This window comes from Notechis scutatus, chromosome 5, assembly GCF_049901735.1.
Source record: "Notechis scutatus isolate UNSWTSFEM ecotype Mainland chromosome 5, rNotScu1.2, whole genome shotgun sequence".
Lineage (NCBI taxonomy): Eukaryota > Metazoa > Chordata > Lepidosauria > Squamata > Elapidae > Notechis > Notechis scutatus.
In genome coordinates this window covers 93,384,199-93,406,361 of record NC_142013.1, presented here as the reverse complement: position 1 = coordinate 93,406,361, position 22,163 = coordinate 93,384,199, and the positions used below count along the sequence as shown (strand labels likewise).

At 41.2% G+C, this 22,163-nt stretch overlaps 1 protein-coding gene across 1 annotated transcript; it reads left to right on the top strand.

Moving 5' to 3' along the window:
- The first annotated feature begins 582 nt into the window (after positions 1-582).
- DNAJC3 (DnaJ heat shock protein family (Hsp40) member C3) lies at positions 583-21,367 on the top strand. The gene is made up of 12 exons (XM_026668979.2): positions 583-734; positions 3,963-4,073; positions 4,717-4,841; positions 5,256-5,330; positions 9,515-9,667; positions 10,350-10,531; positions 12,589-12,708; positions 15,842-15,947; positions 16,248-16,368; positions 16,510-16,642; positions 17,913-18,061; positions 20,223-21,367. Exons 1-12 carry the CDS (start codon positions 653-655, stop codon positions 20,375-20,377), a joined length of 1,512 nt encoding a protein of 503 aa, XP_026524764.2. The 5' UTR covers positions 583-652; the 3' UTR covers positions 20,378-21,367.
- The last annotated feature ends 796 nt before the right edge of the window (positions 21,368-22,163 follow it).

Here is a 22,163-nt window from a genome sequence, read left to right as displayed (position 1 = left end):
AACTTGATACTTTATCCTATACTTCCCATCTGATTTGAGTAATTAACAGTTATTTTCCTAGGATAACAACCTGCTGTGGGGCTTTAATATAGTTTTCAGCGTTTTCCTTGCGTACGGTCACAAGAAAAATCCCGTGAAATTCAAAGATTATCTCTTTCGGGGGAAAGAAAGAAAGAAAGAAAGAAAGAAAGAAAGAAAAAATAATAATAATAATAATAATAATAATAATAATAATAATAATAATAATAATAATAATAATAATAATAATAATAATATATCATCATCATCATCATCCCGCGAAGGTTTTCTCAATCGGAAACGTCGTCCCACCCTCGCCTTTTACAGAGCCGCAAACGGGCAGTCATCAAGTTCGGGACGAAGTGAGGGCACTGTTTCGTCAGCTCGGCTTCATTCGCCCTTAACGCGCGTTCTCGGGCCAAAGAGGGCGGAGACTGTTGACAGTCGCCTCTCCTGCTTTCCACGTTCCCCGAGCGAGAGGCGGGACGGCGTACCTGCCGGCCAATCAGAGGCTCCCACGACCCACCCAGGGGGATCCTGGTTTAGAACGTTAAAAGAGTTTCCAGAGTTCTCCGAGGTAAACTTTCCAAGCGGGTTTAGGTGGTTGCGCGCACGGGAGAGTCTGCGGGCCGTCATGGTTTCTCCCCGGAGTTGTCTTCACAAGCTCGGCTCGACGCTTCCGTTGCTGTTGGTGCTCTGGGATCTCCACTATGAGGGTGAGAGGAAGTTTTGCTGCTGGTTGACAATTGTTACCCGGGAAGTTCAGTTTATTTGGGCGAGAGAAGGGACTTGGGGCGGGGGCAGGAAGGCGTCTGTTGGGGTGGAGGGAGTTGATGGACATGGGTCAAAGTGCACGCAGTATAAATCTTCCTATAGAGCAGAGGTCCCCCCAAACTTGGCAATTTGAAAGACTTGTGGACTTCAACTCCCAGAATTCCTGGAGAATTCTGGGAGTTGAAGTCCACAAGTCTTCCAAGTTGCCAAGTTTGAGATTAATAGAGCTAAAAACATGGTTTCACTTGGGATCCTTGCAAAGGTGGAAGAGGAAGTTACAGCCTTCCTTGAAGAGGGGGCTATAGTGGAAAGAAAGGGAGAACTCACGAGTGTTTCTCAACCTTGAAGGTATGTGCACTTCATTCCCCAGCCAGATATTACTAGGTAAATATCTAAATGAGAGATTAAATGTTTCATTTAAAAAATAATATTTAAGTATTAAAATTAAATGCTAGATATTTGCTGGCTGGGAAATTCTGGGAGTTGAAGCCCACACATTCCCAAGCTGTGAAAAAAAACATTGGTATATTAATATATTGGTATATTAATATATTAATATATATTGGTATATTGGTATATATTAAACAGTTCTGCTTTTGACGGGCAGGATCAAATTAATGATGCTGAAAAGGTTCATGAAAAGGGGAGGAATATCTATCCCCAAAGGAGGTGCTGTCCCTACAGGAAAAGCTCAACATATTCTAATGATAAGTCTGTTCTCATGGAACTGTAGGTGGTTCTTAGAAAGTTGACATTAGCAGGCATAGTCCTGGGACCATGACTCTAAAATTAAAATGCTGTAGCTTATATGCAAGCTGTGCTCATTTAATCAATGGCTTTTACTTCATATGAATTGTGTTTAGGAATTTAGCCCATGAACTGGTAAATGCCCATTGTCTGTTTGGCTGACATCTGCCCCAGTTTCCGAAATTATTAAATCAACCATTTAATGGGCCAGCAAAAAACGCTGTGGACACAGTACACATGGAATTCAATAAGGCATTTGACACAGTAGATCACAACTTGTTTCTTGGTAAACTAGAAAATTGTGGGATAGACAGCATCCCTGCCGGATAGAGTCATTTATTTATTTGTAAAATTTATTAGCGACCCATTTTATCGCACACTAACTCTGAGCATCTTACAATATTAAAAGATAAAACTATAAAGTATAATAATTCAAATACAATACTATAAAAAAATCAACCTAGCTAAAAAGATGAGGAGGGATAAAAGATGAGGTATGATAAACAAGGGGGGGGGGTTAATATCTGTTATTAATCTATGAACTACCGCCAATGTGAAACCCTCCCATTGGAGCCTTAACTCAACTGGCAGAGCCAGTCTTTTGTCCTTATAGAAGGTAAGGGGGACAGAAGCTGACCTCACTCTGGAGGGAGGGTAAAATGTTCCAAAGGCCAGGCACAATGTCTCTTCTCCTGGACCCCACCAGCCAAAATACCCTGATTGATGGGTCTGCAAGCATACTGGCACAGGTGGGATGGGCCAATCCCAATGGGTTGAGACGGTCCCTCAAGTAGCCTGGACCTACGTCATGAAAGTCTTTAAAAGTAATTAATAGCTGGAATTGCATCAGGAAGCAAACCAGCAGCCAGTGCAGCTCACAGATTAGCGAATGACAGAGCGCAGGGACTCCTGATCCAGAACAGGCTGCAACTGGTGCACAACTCGTAGTTGTGCAGAAGCTCTCCTAGTTGTAACTTCCACCTGCTCTTTGAGAAGGGGTCATGAGTCCAGGAGAACCCAAGTTGCAGACCTGATCCATCTGGACCAGTCCCACCCCATCCAGAACTAGATATGTCAAATTTCCAGATCTTGGGGCTCCATGTACCCAAAGCCATTTGGTCTTGCCTAGGTTCAATCAAAGCTTGATCCAGGCCCCCACCGCCTCCAGGTACCATGGAAAGGCAGCAATGGTATCACTTGGATCACTGGAAGTGGAAATATAGAGTTGGGTATCATTGGCATACTGCAAATACCTCAGCCGAGGATGATGGATGATCTCACTCAAGGTGACGGATGATCTCAACAAGTACAACCAATGCACATAATCAGGGCTGAATCCTGACTGAAAGGAGTCCAGATAATAAGTTTCATCTAAGACCCTCTGAAGTTGCCAGGCCACCACCTGTTCCACAACCTTCCCCAAAATTGGAAGATTGGAAACAGGACAAAAATTATCCAAGCAGGTGGGATCGAGTGATGGTTTTTAAGGAGGGCGTGAACCAGGGCCTTCTTAAAAGGCTGGAACTATCTCATCTGTAGTGATGAATTAATCATCTGAACCCAATCATCTGTCTGAACCCACTTGCTAGTCACTATCCTAGAGAAAAAGGAAAGCTTTAGAAAAATGTGTAGCGCCTTTAAAATGACTTGCAGTTGAACCTAAGAAATTATATTGTTAAACTTTATGTAGGGACTAAAGTTGAAACATTGATTGTGGTGTTTTATGAAGAATAATTCACTTATGTCATTGACAAGTGTGTGATGCCCATATATGGAATCCAGAGGGGTTGTGTATATGTGCATGCATATTGGAGTCCAGGCACGTGCAGTATATGGTTGAAGCGTAAATTGATTTATTGACCAACATAGTAGTCCCAATGGGTATTGCTATACTAAAGAGGAGTAAAAATCACAGGTCTTCTTTATTGATATATGCAAATCATCCCTTCCATTTGATTGATTGATTATAATTAATTTAAGCAGCAATATAAGAGATCATTATTGTTACAGTAATGCAACCTTTATTGATGGGCTTTATTTTTTATGTATATTGAAATATTAATTGATGAAGTGGTTGGAGAGGCTGGTATTCATCAGCCTCCCTGGAAGCATTGGAGATGCCTAGGAACCCTATGTGTGAGCCTGAACACCACATAGGCAACAAGGAGGCTGCTGGCTCCGTAGGCACATGTAAAGGTGATGGAGGTTACTTGGCAATCTATTGGAAATGCTGGGGATGTGGTGGCAGGTGGAGATGCTGCTGAAGCTGCTGAGGACATTGGACCTGCCACCTTTTCTAGCTATGCAGGCTTGATTTCATCTGTTGGTGGTATCAGAGAAATTGGTTATTTTTGATTTCCATTTTTTGAGAAATGCAGAAAAGAAAAAAACTGGATCCTTAATTTTATTTTCTCTTCCTTCAGGAGTACAATGTGGCATAAATGCAGAAGTGGAAAAGCAGCTTGAATTGGGAAAAAAGCTGCTGGCAGCTGGGCAGCTGGCAGATGCTTTGTCCCATTTCCACGCTGCCATAGGTATGTATCTGAAGACCTATTGAGCTTCCCTTCTAAATATATGGTTTTTTTTCTCCCTCTGGCCTAGATAATATGTATGAGATTAAAAGTAAGAGATTGAGAAACTTATTCTTGGTGAGAATTCTAATTGCTGAATGAATGTTTTTATACTTGGTTCACAGGTCCAAAATATTCTAACTTCTCAAACAGGTATTAAGTGAAAAAGCTGGTATGTTTCTGCCAGGTACATGTTAAAGTCTTATTAGCAGGGATGCGAAAAGGACATTCCATTACTGATCAATTACAGTATTTGGTCTTCCACAAGAGAAAGATGCAGAATCTAAATACCGAATTGTAAAATAATTTTCCACCACATGTGAGTCTGTAGTTAGAGATTAGAAGCTGTAGCACGTTGGGGCTCAACTTCCTTAAATACCCACTTCTGTAAAGCCTTTAAAAGCAGACTGGGATTCGATAGATGTTCTATGCATACTGCTGTTAAAATTTCATTACAGTGCTGGAAATATTCCTTCCTTGAGTTATACGCAATGTCTCTCACACACACACACATTAATTGTATTCCTCCTTGTTGCTTGCTCCGTTCTCTCCAAAGCTTTGGCTGACTTAAGGCTATGTTCTGATTGCTACTTTTTTTTTCTTGCAGAAGGAGATGCCGATAACTACCTTGCTTATTACAGAAGAGCCACAGTATATCTAGCCATGGGCAAATCAAAAGCTGCCATTCGTGATTTAAGCAGGGTAGTTGAATTAAAGCAGGATTTCACATCGGTAAGCAGTACTTTCTAAAGATTCCTTGGGGTGGATGGTAATAGCTTTTGGTCTTCATTTTTCTGTTGCCTTTTAAAGGGGAGCCTGCCTCTTTTCTTTTTTAGCAAATGGTGTAATCTAACAGGAAACCTCAATTATCATTCAACTTGGGGAGATTAAATATAGGCTGAAATTCTAGCTAGGGAGACAGGATTTTCATAGTACTAATTCAGCATGTGAATTTGCTCTGATTACTTTGAGGAGTATTAATACCCTTGAAGACTGCGGGATGAGGTTTTTGGCATAGCTACAAATTGCTGAAAGTATGTGCAGAGGGATTCTTAAATCCTTTTTAGATTCTTAAGTAGCCTTTCCTCATTATAATGTGATATACAGCACTACATATCCTGCCATATTACCTTTCTTTTTTTTTAGGCACGACTACAGAGAGGCCATTTGCTGCTTAAGCAGGGAAAGTTGGATGAAGCTGTAGAAGATTTTGAAGGCGTGGTAAGTGAAGTGCTTTCTCAAGGCATAATTGAAGTAGCAGCTGTGATAAAAGAACATTGAGCATTGTATGTCCCTGTATGTATACTCTAGGGCAGGGATGTCAAACTGGTGGCTCGCGGGCCGGAGGCGTCACATGTAGGCCACGCCCACGAATGGGAAAAGCGTTGCGAAACATCATGTTACAGCCACATGACGCCACAAGTTTGACATCTGTGCTCTAGGGTGATGGTTTGGTTTTGAATTTGAGTAGTGGTAGAGTCAGCGAGAAATTAGGACCGTATAAACAGTGCTACTGTCCTACATCTTTAATTTCCTTTTGAAATGGCTTAAATCTGAGTCCTTTTCTGCACCAGAGTATACTTAGGAAGCATGAAGCCAGTGATGGCCAGTGGATGTGTCATTGGGACATTTCATATCTGACTGGAAGCAGGAAAAGCTAAAAAAAACACACACTTATATCCCCATGACCCACCTCCACCCCAGCAAAATTAGAAGTGGAAGGGGAGTGACTTTTTGGAGTTCCAAATACAACAATTGTTTTCACAAAAGGTAAACTAATGTCAGAGACAAAATGGATTCAAATAACAGAATAATAAAGTTGGAATGGATTTTGTAACTCTTATACCGTAGTCCAACCCATTGCTTGAGCAGCAAACCCTTATACAATTTCCGACAAATGGCTGCTCAGTTGCTTCTTAAAATCCACCAGTGATGGAACACCCAAAATTCCTGAAGGCAAGCCATTCCACTGATTAATTGTCCCCACCATTAAAAAATTTCTCCTTAGTTCTAGGTTGCTTCTCTTCTACCTTAGTTTCTTGCCTTGCTTTTTAGTTCTTTGGAAAATAGATTGACCCTCTCTTCCTTGTGGCTGCTCCTCAAATATTGGAACAATGCTATCATGTCACCCCCTAGTCCTTCTTTTCTCTAGACTAGACATACCCAATTCCTGCAACTGTTTTTCATATGTTTTAACCTCCAGTCCCCGAATCATCTTTGTTGCTCTTCTCTTCACTCTTTCCAGAGTCGCAACATCTTTTTTATATTGTGGTGTCCAAAACTGAAGACAGTATTCCAAGTGTGGCCTTAGCAGGGTCTTATAAAGCGGTACTATCACTTCATGGGATCTTGATTCTATCCCTCTATTAAAGCAGCCTAGATTGTGTTGTTTCCATACAGCACACCTTTATAGTATTGCATTTAGAAAAGAAGTATTTATTATCCATGCAGTTGACAAAGAGATGTTTGCTTTGCCGTGAATCTTCTTCAGATCAGGATTTTTTGTTTGTTTTTACTTCTCCTTTATATCTTTTGCATTCCCAATATTTTCACGCATAATTTTGATAATGATTATTTTGCATGTACTCAACATTCCTCAATATGAAACAGTCAAACTGTTTCTTATTCTCCTGACCCTGCACTTACTGGAGCTCAGAATTCAAATTAAATATTAGGAAGTGAAAGACTGCTCATTCTGCCTTGAAATAAAAAAGAATAGATTATTTTGATTGCCTATTTAATATTTGTTCAATATTATGAAACTTATTTGGTTTTTGTTAGTATAGTGAGAAGATATGTAAAACTAGAATAACTTACTAAATTGCAGCCCAGTATATTTCAGGTACAATCAGACTATTTAGAAAAATAAAATTACCATCCAGAAGTAAGAAACAATGGGACTTGAAAATGGGCACCCAGCCGTTTATTTGAGCTTCCCAGGTGGCAATATTTTAAAAAATAAATAATCAGTAGAGAATTATTTTGAATATATTTCTGAGGGAATTTTTCTATTTGTTTTCTGGGTTGTTTTCTGCATTGTGGTATTCGTACATTGAAGTCATAATTCAAATGGATGTGGCCATTGCCAATTGATCTGCTATGGACTAGGCAGGAAAACAATGCAGAGTCGGTTTTTAAAAAAGTGGGTATGGGAGGGTCAGCTTCAAAGTAATTGTTAGCTGACTAATAGAAGAGTGTCTACTTGCTTTTTCCCATTGTATCTCATCACCCGGAGAACAGGTGCTCCCATTGAGAATTATTCCTACAGCTACAGTTGGAAAACAACTTCAATCTCTTTTGCTTTCTTCCACTAGAGGCCAGCACAGCCTGTCCTTGAGGGCTAGCTTTATTAAAACTGCATCTTCCCTAGTGTAAAAATGTACCATAATTATTTTTATATTTTATCACTTAAACACTTATTACATTAAATCTTATATAATTTATATTATACATAAAATAATCATAACTGAAAAAATTACCACTTGAACACTATCAGTGCTGACAAAAACATCAGTCAATTGCAAAAGGCAGCTTTACTTTGGGCAGCTTACAATTTGTGATGACACCTCTAACACCATCAAATGTCAACATCTGCTTATGTGAGATGCTTGGTAGGTGGGCACTTCAATCGCTTGCCCCCTTGTCCCGAGGCAATGGGCTTAATTGAATGGCATGGTTTATTCTTTCTTTGCCACCCTGAATGTTTTAAGTGACCAGTGTTAGCACAAACCACTTAGTTAAACTGTTCTCAGTCTGGAAATGTTTAGGGTTTTCTGCTTATGGAGCACTTGATGTGACAACTTGCTCTTGTGTTTTGTTAACTTCAAGGTGTTAATAAAATGTTCTCTTTTCCTCCGCCAGTAAGATTTTTTGCTTTTTCATTTATTTCCACTGTTCTGGAAAAAGATTCAATCTGCTTCTAGCAATCATACAGTGTTTTCCATTGTCAGGAAATGGCCAACAGTGGAAGGGTCTATGACAATTTGCCACAGTCAACTCACCACAGCCAACTTGCCATGGCCAATTTACTGTGGGACAGCCAACTTGCTGCAGGACAACTCGACAAGAGTTACACTAATATCAAAGAAATAGTGGAATAGAATCATTAAAGGAAGGATGGAAAAGGAGGGACAGAATGAAATGTGAATTGCAAAAGTTAAAATATTTGTTTATTTATTTTAAATAAATAATGAAATAGAATTGTTAAATTGTCCTGCAGCAAGTTGTCCCATGGTGAGTTGTCCTACAGTGAGTTGGCTGTGGCAAGTTGGCTGTCGGCTGTGTCCCATTCCGCAGTGGAATACTTTCCATCATCCAGATTGCTAAAGCCAGGCCTGAGTGATGAAGAAATTGGAGTCACACATGTCTTGCTACAGATATTATGGGCATTGTAGAGGGCCAGGGCAAAGAACTAAAAGGAAATTCTCTTTGGGTTTAATTTTAACTTATTCTTAATTAAACTCACTTCAGTTCATGAAATAGAATTTATACTTAATGGGTAATATACAGTATTTAGCCTTTTCCACCTTTATTGGAAAAAAATAAAATGGTTTTGTTTTTTACTTTTGGTGGGCTTGAGAGGCTGCCTCTGACACTTCAAGGGGAGGTCCCACCTGCACCTCTCTGCTTTAGAATCCAGCCCTCTTCACCCCTTTGGTCCTTCTGCAACCCTGTAATGGAAGTTTCACCCTCTAATGCAGAGGTCTCCAAACTTGGCCCTTTAAGACTTGTAGACTTCAACCGGAGAATTCTGGGAGTTGAAGTCCACAAGTCTTAAAAGTTTCCAAGTTTGGGGACTCCTGCTTTAATGTTTATCTTCTCTTCCCCTTTCCCCACCCCCTCCTTTGGCAGCCAACTCAGTCCAGCGTCCTTGCCTTAGGTGAGAATGGGTTGAGCGTGGGGCATATGTTGTACAGAAAGAACTTGGAAAAGAGGGGAGCCAGGGGAAAGGTCCCCAGGTTGTAGTTTTCAGTAGAGTCATTTTAAAGAATACACCTGTTTCACTGAAATTACTTGTTGTTATTTGTCTCAGAAAGAAAATGTACGATATAGATTCATTGTGAATTGTCTGAAGTTTGGGGAAGAAGGAACTGAAAAGAACAGTCTGGCAGTAACAAGATGCAACATTTTCAGAGGGAGAACTCAGTTTAGAGCCACAGGCTCTCTCTTCTGTTCTGTTTAGCCATTTTCTTTTGAAGTGACTGGGGAACTGCCTGCATTTCTGTTCTGGATTTCTAAGGCAATCTAAAATTATTTTCTAGGCTATGATTTTTCTGTGCTAAAGAATTCAAAGGCCTGTCTCTGTTTTGTTGTTGTGGGTTTGTCGATGGGTGTCAAACACAGGGTGTTTGAATTTGAATTTCAACTTGTAATTGGGGCTGTGCGTGTGTGCTTACTCCTTGTAGCTCCTGTCTAAACCCAGTGATAAAGAAGAAGGAGAAGCCCGTGCTCAGTTGTTGAAGTCAGATGAGGCTCGGCAGCTGCGTTCCCAAGCACAGTCTGCCTTTCTCGAAAAAGATTACTACACTGCTATCACGCTCTTGGATAAAATTCTAGAAGTAAGTCCCAAACTGGAAAGTGATGCCAAGATGTAAGCATGCTTACTGCTTTTGAATTTTAAATTTTGAATCAAAAGTTACTTTGTAGTCACAGCAACGTTCAGGTAGGTAATTTTTTTTTCACCAGATGCTTGTAAATTGGAAGATTTTCCCCCCATTGGGCAATGTTTCAGTGGAGTGGTAGCACATAGCTCACCTTGCCTGATTTTCAATGCTAAGTGCTGTACAGTTGGAGTTGATGTGTGCCTTATTAGATGAGAGAAATCTTAGGGTATCTTGGAGCTGTAGCCTGGACTGGAAAGTTGAAAAACCATCCTGGAAGAGGGCAGTGGCAAACAATTTATTTACTGTTACCACAACAATTTACAAATTTATTCATGAAATCCAGAGTAATCTCCTTTTGACAGAGATGTTATCTTATCAGATTAATTTAACCACACAATTTCCAAAAATTGTGTTGGTTAGATTAACCTGATAACATCAAATTTCAGTTAAAAGGAGATTCGCTCCAGAGGAATCCAAAAATTGGGTTGAATGTTTTGCTCCAATTGTGTAGTGATGGTGATCCAATTCTTAAAGCGTTTATGGCATTGTGTGGCTTATTGCTTCATTTTAGGTCAGGGGGTCCTTTTGAACAAGTGCAGATAGGATTAAAATCTCCTTTTGTTTCTGGTTTCTCAAGGTTTGTGTTTGGGATGCGGATATGCGGGAACTTCGAGCTGAAAGCTACATTAAAGAAGGGGAGCCGGGGAAGGCTATCAGTGACTTGAAGGCTGCTGCCAAATTGAAGAGCGATAACACTGAAGCTTTCTATAAAATCAGCACAATATACTATGAATTAGGGGATCACGAAATGTCCCTAAGGTAAATGCTCTGGGTTCGAGAAGCAAAATACCTTTAGAATTTTAGAAAACCTGCACTGAATGGAAAGATGCCTTGCCAAGATGAAAGAAAGGTTATTGGAAGGAGGGAGAAAGATGGAGGTGGAGTTTCCCAGGCCTCCAAATCCCTCTCTTTTTCCCCATGGGAGAGAAAAATTCCACAGTGACCTGGAAGAGAAAGAATTGCATTCAGTGTACCTCCATACCACTACCTTATGCCAGGTTTTAAGAGGACTATACCAGTGGTGGCTAACCTTTTTGGGCTCCCGTGCCGATCATTGCGCCCACCCTTACCTGCTCATACTCGCGTGCCATCACCTAGAAGGCGATGCACACGGGGGGGGGGAGCATGTCTCCTGCGCATGCACACACGACTCATGCGGCCTGCACTTCTGCGCATGAGTGTGAGACCTGCACCACCCACGCTGAGAGCTGTGCATGCGTGCGTCACCCCCCCACATGCCGTGTGCTGTGCATGCGCGAGTGTTCTCCGCGCCCCCGTACATGCACCCCAGATACCCAACAATCAGCTGTCAGGTGAACAGTGTGTGCGCATGCCCAATACACCTTTTCTGGGTGAGAGCTCGCATGCTGGCAGTAATGGCTCTTTGTGCCACTTCTGGCACGCGTGCCATAGGTTCGCCACCACAGGACTATACTATATTACAGTAGTATAGCTAAGATGCACTATTAAAAAAAGTTGGTGTGTTCGATCAGAATCTGCTTCCACCCCCACCCCCTCTGCATTTCAGAGGATTCCTTTCTCAGGGAAACTTATATTCTTTTCCCTTTTTACTAAACAGTTTTCAAGAGGGAAAAAAAACTAAGCAAAGACCATATAACGTTATGAATTAATCAATAAATAAATTCATTGCTACTAATATAATGAATGTCATCTGCCCAAAGTGATAACTCTCTGATTCTTCACCCATGGAAAACTAGATACAAACAAAACATGTTCTATTTTTTTCCAATAGCCCACCCACAAAGTTTAATGACTGCGCTTCAAATAATAATGAATCATAAAGTCATATATACTTAGATATGAAATTATAAATGTCATTAAATTCTATTGTTTTGATTGCTGCAAGTAATAAGTCCCCGAACGGTTGAATAATTTGAGATTATTGCTAACTTTTTAATAATATCAGTTGATTTTGTGTTTCTTTTCTGCTAATACTAAAGGAAAATTCTCTCCCTCTCTCCCTCCCTCCCTCCCTCTCTCTAATCTGCGTGCAGGAGGTGACAGCAGTAATATTGGACATGTAACAAGCTCTATGAAAAGGGCCCATAATTTTAGATCTGTGATTGATTCCAGGCAATGTACTATATAAACAAATGGCATTTTCTTACTTATATTAAACAATTGAGAACATTACTAATTCTTCTGTATAAATGCCCTCACTTTGCAGCTTCTCCGGGCTGTATATTCTGAAATTCCTTTAATAAACATTCTAGAGTGGATGAACATATTTCTTGAGTGGGTGAAGTTTTTCTCAGATGTCTTCAAGCAGGGGAATGCAACTCCCAGTCCCTATGACTAATAATTTAATATAAAAAATGTAATCAGCCACAGCATCCGAAGGGCTTTACATTTTGTTGCATTTCTCCATACCTCTGATGGAGGGGCAATTAATACACCTATTTCTCAGCAGAGAAAGTAAACCGAGGGGAATGACTCTTTTGCAAATGGACTAGGAGCAGGGACTGAACTCTGGTTGTTTTATCCCGAGCATTTTGATTCCACAATGAGTGGTGCAGTAGCCTAGAAGTGGAGCTCTCGCCTCACAATCAAGAGGCTGTGAGTTTAGGTAGTGGCAGATATTTCTCTCTCTGGGTACAATGAGAAAATATCTGCTGCGAACTCTGCATTGACGACAGGAAAGTCATCCGGCCAGTAAACACTCCATTCGGTTGCCCCGACTCCACCCCGATGCAGGAGTTACACAGGGTCACTAAAAAAGACAACAAAAAATCTTGTTTCCATAACCTAATTCTCTCTCTCTCTCCTCTCTCCCTTATTGTTTCCTGTGTGCAAAGTGAAGTGCGGGAATGTCTGAAACTGGACCAAGATCACAAGGAGTGTTTTTCTCACTACAAGCGAGTAAAGAAGCTCAACAAGCAGATTGTTTCAGCAGAAGAGCTCATCCAGGAAAGAAGGCGAGTCCTCCGTTTTGTGATTTTGTTTTCTTGGTTGAGTTTCCTCTCCGTGGCTTCTTACAAGATCAGCAGTTCAGGAGTGGTCTGCATTGCTTTACCATATCTTCAAGACATGGCCATCCAGCCTTTGGTTAAAAAGCCTCGGATGAAGGAGAAGCCATCACTGTCCAAGGCATTTGGTGTCCCTGTTAAATAGTTCTTGCTGTTAAGACCTTTTTCTGTTGCCTAGTCATAATTTGTTGTTGTTGTTGTTCTTCTTCTTCTTCTTCTTCTTCTTCTTCTTCTTCTTCTTCTTCTTCTTCTTCTTCTTCTTCTTCTTCTTCTTCTTCTTCTTCTTCTTCTTCTTCTCCTTCTCCTTCTCCTTCTCCTTCTCCTCCTTCTCCTTCTCCTCCTCCTCCTCCTCCGTCTCCTCCTCCGTCTCCTCCGTCTCCTTCTCTTTCTCCTTCTTCCTTATTTTAGCCATTGTCTCTCCACTACAGAATGAAGGTCCCTTCCATATATTTCCAACCAATAGGGTCCTGAGTTTTCTTTTGCCAGTTGGGCCCACAATACTTTCTGATATTGTCAATCCATCTTGTATTAGGTCTCTTTCATGGGCACTTTTTATCAAGTGGGATCCATTCTATGACTTCCTGTAAAGCACCATAAAGTGGTTTATAAGTCTAAGTGCTATTGCTATTCACAGTTTTTTTTTTTCCAGTAAGCCACTGGAATATACAGCATAATCAATATTTAAAAGTCTATACTGGCTGTGAGACAATTATAAACCTGACTCACTGAAGTGTGACCATTTCAGTTACCTCTGATAGGGCTGCCAATAGGTAGGGATTTTGTGAACGTTAACAAGCTAGCAACGACTGAGGACCATGGATTAAATCCAGTGGGGTCTTTTCTGCTGGCAGAAGTGCTTCTTCCTCAAAATTCATGCATGCTCAATACTTAGAACAGAATAAGCTGGTAGTGACTTTGGAGGTCTTCTAATCCAGTCCCCTATTCAAGCAGGATTACCTATACCAATTTAGACAAGTGATTGTCTAGGCTCTCTTAAAAACATCCAGTGATGGAGCACCTGTGATTTCTTGAGGCAAGCTGTTCCACTGGTTAAGTGTCCTCACTTTTATGAAGTTTCTCCTTAATTCCAAGTTTGCTCCTGAGCATCTCCTTAAACGTTTGGAGCATTTTTTGTTTACAGTGTTCATTGAAGATTTAATTACAAGAGTAAAAGCAAATGCAAAGTAAAGTGCTAAGAAAGAAAGACTGAGATAGATAGATAGATAGATAGATAGATAGATAGATAGATAGATAGATAGAGATAGAGATAGATAGATAGATATTTAGATAGATAGATAGATAGATCTTCCAATCATAATAAGTACAGGTAGTCCTTGACTTACGACCAAAATTGAGCCCCAAATTTCTGTTGCTAAGTGAGACAGCTGCTAAGTGTGCTTTGCCCCATTTTAGGACCTTTATTGCCACAGCTGTTAAGTGAGCCACTGTATTTGTTAACTTTAGTAGAACCGTTGTTAAGTTAAGCTGGCTTCCCCATTGACTTTGCTTGTCAAAAGGTCGCAAAAGGTGATCACATGACCCCAGGACACTGCAAACATCATAAATATGTATCAGTTGCCAAGTGTCTGAATTTTGATCACATGACCATGGGAATGCTACTATAGTAAGAGTGAAAAATGGTCATAAGTTGTTTTTTCCAATGCCGTTGTAAATTTGAACAGTCACTAAATGAACTGTTATAAGTTGAGGTTACCTGTATAAATTTGATAACTCTTCAATCCCTATAGGGTTACAAGAAAATATCTCTTCTTCCTATAAGCCATCTCTTACCATATGCAAATTGTGAAGTTTTTAGTCCATAAATGGTTACCAGAGCTTTATAGAAACCGGTTTTATTTTAATTCTGGTTAAACAAACCAACTCTATATTCCTTCCTTTTACTTTTGACAATCCTGCTCTTTAATTCATTCAGATGTTGATGGAGGATTTGGTCTGACCTTAAGTTTTATTTTTTCCCATCCTAAAGATGGCTTTGAGGCTTTGGCAAATCTCTTTCGTAAAACCAGTAAAAAGTCATCCAGATCATTCTCTTGGTATATTATTTGTATTTCTTTTTTAATTTTCAAAACTTTAACTAATTTTTTTTGTATCTCCAGTAGAAAGTCTTACCCAGGTCATTCTCTTGGCTTGTCATTTGTATTCCCATTTTAACTCTCTTTCGTAGTCCACGCTTCTTTTTAATTATCCAGCATTTTTGGTTCTACTATTTCTTTATTGGGTAAAAATTGCTTCACGTGTCATTCTTTCATTAACATCTTTTGGACATAGCCGACATCATTGCTAACATTGTAGCTAATTTCTGGTCCCATTCTTTGAAAATCTCCTGAAGTATTTCAAATATGATAACAACTTGTATTATTTTGTAGATCCCTTCACTAACCCAAAACCAAAAGCAAATTTACACTTCCTCCCCCTCTTTTCTGCCTGGAATCTTTAGTTCCTTCTGGTGTCCAATTCTTTAATGAGAACATTTTAAATCTCTGTTGTGACTTAAGATAGACAAAACAATTTGGTTCCTGCAAAAAGCTGTTTATTTTATTTAATTATTTTCAAAATCTTAGCGTAAATGTCTCAATACTCCAAATTTGTTTGGATCCTTAATTTATTTATAACTTTCTAGGCTAGATTAAATTTGTATTTAGCTTTTTGCTGTTTATTTCCAATTATTTAATTGAAATCCAATATCCATTAAAAGGACATGATTATGAGCATGATGGCTGATCCTCATTACTTTTCAGAGAACCAGCTTTTGCTCCAGGAATTTTTAATGTCGTGGTTTGTGGCAACGGTATAGTCTCCATCTGATCTGCGAGAGTTTCTGCAACTCCTGCAGCTTTCAGTAATCAGCGATACTGAAAACTAATGGAACTGTTTCCTTCCATTTCCCCAACTCACTGAAAACCAATTGGTAAAATATGAGGTCTGTGTCATTAGTTCAGTCTAAAATGGAGCTCTGGTGTATTTACCTTGCCCTCCGTAAAATATGCAGAACAATGTAGTTTGTTTTCCTAAATTTAATAAATATACACTGTTCATTGGTTTTCTTTCTTAATGTAAATAGGTACCAGGAAGCCACTGAGAAGTATGAGGCTGTTATGAAGATGGAGACAAATGTTCCTATCTACACTACTCGAGCCAAAGAGAGAATCTGTCATTGCCTTTCAATGGTAAACATTCAGTTCATTGGGCAAAACATCTTATGGAGCCCTGGTGATGCCGTGGTTAGAATGCAGTACTGCAGGCTACTTCTGCTGACTGCCGGCTGCCTGCATTTGGGCAGTTTTGAATCTCACCAGGCTCAAGGTTGACTCAGCCTTCCATCCTTCCGAGGTCGGTAAAATGAGGCTGGGGGCAATATGCTGACTCTGTAAACTGCTTAGAGAGGGCTGTAAAGCACTGTGAAGCGGTATATAAGTCTAAGTGCTATTGCTATTATTGTCCTCACTGGTCCATCTCATTTTTCTCAGAATCAACAGACAACAGAAGCCATTAATGCTTGCACAGAAGTTCTGCAGCTCGAGCCAGAAAATGTGAATGCCCTCAAAGATCGAGCTGAAGCATACTTGCTAGAAGAAATGTATGAAGAAGGTACACTTCAACAGCATAAAGATTCTTTGTTTTCCTTTATCCAATTTTAAATAAATATACCGTTTGAAATCTGGCCAGGCTGGACATGAATTCCTGTACTACAAATCTCTAAATGAACTCTGTTTGTTGTCTTTGTGATAGCTATCCAGGACTATGAAACTGCTAAACAATACAGCGATAATGACCAGCAGATTCTGGAAAGCCTTGAGAAAGCCCAGCGGATGCTCAAGCAGTCTCAAAAAAGGGACTACTATAAAATCTTAGGAGTTAAAAGGTAAGCATTTAGCAATTGACAATCACCTATAGTTTCCTTAAATGCTGCTTTTTCTTCAAGAGGCTATAGAAGTAGTCCTCTATTTAAAGTGGCAATTGGGACAGGAACTGCCATCACTAAGCGATGGGGTTATAAAATGTGACAGCACATGACCATGCTGTTTTGCGACAACAGTTGAGGTTGGTCCCACTCACAGCCAATAAATGAGGACCTCGCATGACTACAAGTTCCAATTTCCTGCTAGCTTCCCCATTGTCTTTGCTTCGTGGGAAGCCAATAGGGAATGTTGGAAGTCACGATCACATGACTGCGGAGACACTGGAACTTCGAGGATTGGTCGTAACTCCCAATCATTTAGCACCTTCATCATAAGTTTTAAATGATTGCTGAATGAGTGGTCGCTAGATGCTGTGTTACCTTCTTATGAAGCCTATAAGAAAGAGTGTCTCTTAACTATCTTAAAGAAGTTCTGTACTAAGAGAAGGAAACTTACCCTGTTTCCCCAAAAACACAACCTACCCTGAAAGTAAGTCCTAGATTGATTTTTACACGTGTGCCCAATATAAGTCCTTCCCCCAAAATAAGCCCTAATTAAGATCCCGCCCACTCCAGAGTGCATGGGTAAAAATTAAGCTAGGGTGGGGATGCGGGGAGTGGCGCTGCCCTACTATTTACCTTTGGACAGTTATAGCCAGGCCTCGCATAGTCTGACACCTGCCTTGTTGGCCCATTTCTTCTGCAGCTGACAAGGCCGGCAAGGCTTTCCTGAAGGCCTCTGTAGCTGATAACAAAACTCCGGATCGATCTGGAGCTCTATTATCGGCTGCAGAGGCCTTCAGGAAAGCCTTGCCGGCCGCAAAGGAAGTTCCTGGAGGCCTCTGACAGTGCAAAGGAGGCCGGGAGTGATGCGCGCAAGTGAGGTTAGTCAGTGGATGACTTCCCCCCAAAATAAGACCTGGTGCCTTTTTTTGGTGGCAAAAAATATATAAGACGGCCTTATTTTCGAGGAAACACGGTATAAATGCAACATAGAATGCTGCATGTAGAGAAATTTAGAGCATGAAGGGAATTGAGCTTCCTCTGTGTGTTATCATTCTGCATATTTCCCTGTTACCCAGAAGTTAAGCCATATAATAGAAGATGGTACCTGCAAAGAGGACAGCCAAAGTATCTGAATTTCTATCCACTGACAGGGGTCTTGGCTTCTTTTTAAAAATCTTAGCATGGCGTGAAGAGATAATTTCCAAGTTATTTCTTATACTTCTGACAGGAATGCTAGAAAACAGGAAATCATAAAAGCCTACAGGAAGCTGGCAATGCAGTGGCACCCAGATAATTTTCAGAATGAAGAAGAGAAGAAGAAAGCAGAGAAGAAGTTTATTGATATTGCAGCTGCCAAAGAAGTCCTCACAGATCCAGGTAGATAGATGTGTAGCTTGTCTGCTTCCTTACTTTCAGAAGAAGAGATGAGCCTGTTGGGTTGTTTTTCACTTCATCCTTATGAGAATCAATCAAATCATTCATTTTCCTTCTGTGTCCAGTGCTGTGTTTATTGAGGTTATTTCAGTTTTGAAGGGATTCAGCTGATACATGGGCCAGAGAGCTTGATAAATGGCTTATATAGTGAAGTAAAATAGCATTTTTGGTGCTAGCTGCACATCTAGCCTTCTGTGCTATAGAGCTATCCTTGACATTTTTCTTAAACAGGCAATAGATATGTCTATTAACTTAAAACTCTTCCACAGTGATTCTCCCTCTGACACTCTGTTTAAAACTATTACATTTAAGTTTTAGGCCACACACCTAATGGCAGCATTGGCCCAATAATTGAAGCTTGATGAGTGTTAACCAAGCTTCATGTTCATGAGTGTTCCATGTGTTGTGTAAATCCAACCATATCATTAACCTTGGTAACAGAGTAAGCAGCCATTAATAAATCAGCAATCACAATGATTTGTGAGGAGGGAATTTGGGGGTTGAGTAGTTCCAGGAGTAAAGGTGTGGACCTTCAACTTATCAAAGTCTTGGACACGCTGGGTTTCCTGCTTCTTTGCCTCTTCCTTTACTAAGACCTGCACCAGAAGGCAGGACAAAAGGATAAAAGCTTACAAAGGAGAGATCCAGCCAGTGAGAACAATTAATCAATGAAACGGCTGTTGTGGGTTCAGAAAGTTTTTAAGAAGACATTGGACAGCCATTTGTCTGAAATGGTATAGGACCATTTGGCGAATCTATGGGACACGTGCCGGAAGTGGCACGCAGAGCCATTTCTGCCGGCACGTGAGCTGTTGCCCAGAATAGATCCACTGCGCATGCGCACGTGCCTCCCGCCAGCCAGCTAATTGTCGGGGATCTGCCGTGCATGCGTGGGGGGCAGGGCATGGGCGGGAGATGCCCAAGCATGTGCAGGGGGTGGGGCACGTGGGGGGGTCACATGCGCAGAGGTGCGTGGCGCAGAGGTGCCTGGTGCATGCGGACGGTGGTCACATGCACATTGTATTATGGGTGCAGGGGCGCGTGCACACTTTCGGCACATGACGACGAAAAGGTTAGCCATCCCTGCTGTAGGGCTCCTGCTTGAGCAGGGGTTGGACTAGAAAACCTCCAAGGTGCCTTCCAACTCTGTTCTTTTATTATGTGACCCAGGTTTCAGCTGGTGACTGGCTTATCTGGATTTGGAAATTTAAGTAGGAGGAAGTGTGTAGAACAGTGGCCCCCAACCTTTTGGGCACCAGGGGACCGATTCCGTGAAGAAATGTTTTTCCGTAGACCAGAAGGGGGTGCTGTTTTGCATCCTGCCTTCTTGCCTGCCTGAATGAATGAATGAACGAACAAATGAATGAATGGTTTATTCTGAATAAATACATTGCCCTTTGGAGAAAATTGTCTGTGAGAAGCAAGCAAGTTCCAAAATATTTTGCCATCTCTCTCTCTTTTTTTTAAAAGGAGCGCAGCTATGCCCATGCTTACACCACTGCTTTTTACTTATTTGTTCGTTTTTTGTGGTTGATGCCCTAGTGCAGTGGTGGCTAACCTTTTCGGACTTCTGTGCCAAAAATTGCGAGTGCATCAACATGCCCGTACTCACGTGCCAGCACCCAGAATGCAATGCGCTCCCAACACCCCCCACGCATGGTCCGCGCAATCCCCACTCCCACCCCCTTACCTGCACTGCACCTCACAGCTGATTTTTCAGCTGGTTTGAGGCCTTTTTCGGCCTCCCAGAGGCTTGGAAAAAGCCTCTGCAAGGCTTCTCGGGCCGAATTATAAGCCCGTTCCGTCACTTCCGGTATTAAAGGAAGTGACGAAACAGGCCTAAAAAGACCTCAAAGGCCAAAAAAGACTTCAAACCAACCGGAAAAAAAATCAGCCGTGAGGCGCGGGCATGTGCAGTGAGGTAAGTTTGCCTGCAGCTCTTGTGCCAGCCCAAATGGTTCTGCAGGCCACTTGTGGCACACGTCCCACAGATTCACCATCACAGCCCTGCTGGCGTTAGAATCAAAACCTTTGGATGAAAGCTTATGGAATTCCTTTGTCTTTACGTCTGTTCAGCTGACCGCCATCTTTGTCTCTTTTCTAGAAATGCGGAGTAAGTTTGATGCCGGAGAAGACCCCCTGGATGCCGAGAGCCAGCAAGGGGGAGGTCACCCTTTTCACCGATCTTGGAATTCCTGGCAAGGCTTTGACCCTTTCAGTTCCGGGGGACCTTTCCAGTTTAAATTCCATTTCAATTAGAACTGCTCTACTCTTATTATTTTATTTTTCCTTTTGCATCTGGCAATCTGCATTTTTTTTTCTAGATAACTTAAAATTACCATCTAGTCTTTGAACAGTAATGAAAGCCAGGGGTGGGTTTTTTGGGGGGTGATAGTTCAAAAGGGATAGCAAAATCCAGCCATATCAATAATACCAAACTGTTTGAAAGTTCCGGGCCTCCAACTCAAGACAAACCCATGTTTGAGAAAAAACTGACTCAAAAAAGCACTTTAAAGTTTACTAAACCATTGGGGCCCTTTTGTGGAAATTAATCCCTTGAAACAGCAAAATTTACTCCAACTTTAGTTACCACAAGAGGAAATGCTAAAGTCTAAAGTGACTGTTGGAAGTATGACATGTCTGCAAGATATGACAATTTACATCATACGGACATTGGTCATTGCAGCCAGCTTGTAGAGAGTTTAAGTTGTTCTGATTAATGTTACAAGGACCATTTTCTCTGATTAAAACCTCTCCTGGTTGCTTTTAAAGAATTAAACAGAATTAAAATTTTAGCCAGGGGGCAGAGAACCATTTTCCATTGAAAATTTGCTTGACATTTGAGCAGGATATTGGCTGGAATAAGTAGAACTTTGTTTTGCTCTTGAAGATAATTCTTGTTTTAAAGGGTGGTAGATGATCATCCTCTTCACAGCTACTATATGCATGTCTGTTGTTGCACAGACTAATAACTCATGGATCCAATTGAAAGTGTTTTCGTGCAACCAAAATCTGATATTGTGGACTGTTTTCAGAACGGAGCCTGGAGTCATCTTGGGATGCAATATTGAACTTGCCTTTCTTTCACATCCCGTCTTTTTCCAGAACGTGGTTTTGAACACTTATCAAATGATATTCATCTTTCACCTCGCTTGTTTCTCATTAATAACGCATGTTACGCCCCAGTCTATTTCAATGCAAGTCTCCAAACATCTGAAAAATTAGTGGTTGAATCTCACTAGCTTTTGGGTGTGATGTTCTTTAGGAATGCTTTTGAAATGATTTGGATTTGTCTCAAAATATGCCACGATGGACGCTTGTTGAGTGAGCATTCAGACAAAAAGTCAGCACCTACAAAGGGCTTTCATGTTTCTCTCCTCAAGAATGACTCCAGAAATGCTGGGAGAGTGAGTTGTTACCTGTTAACAAATCATCCTTGTGTTTTGGACAGGACTGCATAAAGTGCCATGGTTAGAGTGGGGGTTGGGGGAAAGACAGCCCCCTTTGCTTTCTTTGATCAAATCCGATCAGTCCATGTACAGCAGTGATCCCCAACCTTTTTTATGCCGCGGCCCGGTATCCCCAACCTTTTTTATGGCGCGGCCCGGTACCGACATCAGCTGGGTGCCGCCATCTTGTTTTGATGAAAAAGTACTTCCGGTGAGCTCACCGGAAGCACTTTTTCATCAAAACAAGATGGCGGCGCCCAAAGCTCACCGGAAGCACTGCCGCCATCTTGTTTTGATGAAAAAGTGCTTCCGGTGAGCTTTCTACCTGGAAAAGCTCACCGGAAGCACTTTTTCATCAAAACAAGATGGCGGCGCCCAGCAAGCCAGCGGCCCGGTAGGACTTGTTCCACGGACCGGTACCGGTCCGTGGACCGGTGGTTGGGGACCCCTGATGTACAGGACGTGGTTTGGGCTGCATTGATGTTGCCTGAGCTGCTTGTGCTAGGCATGTGCATGGATTGATCCAAAGGTTTGGCAGTGCTTCTGGATCAATTGAAATCAAAACATTGCCTTGAAAGTGTTGCCAGAATAAATCA

Coding starts and splice junctions, on each gene's coding strand:
- DNAJC3 (XM_026668979.2), top strand. CDS start 653: ATGGTTTCTCCCCGGAGTTGTCTTCACAAGCTCGGCTCGACGCTTCCG. Junction 4,842..5,255: donor TAAAGCAGGATTTCACATCG/GTAAGCAGTACT, acceptor CTTTTTTTTTAG/GCACGACTACAGAGAGGCCA. Junction 16,369..16,509: donor AGAAGAAATGTATGAAGAAG/GTACACTTCAAC, acceptor TCTTTGTGATAG/CTATCCAGGACTATGAAACT.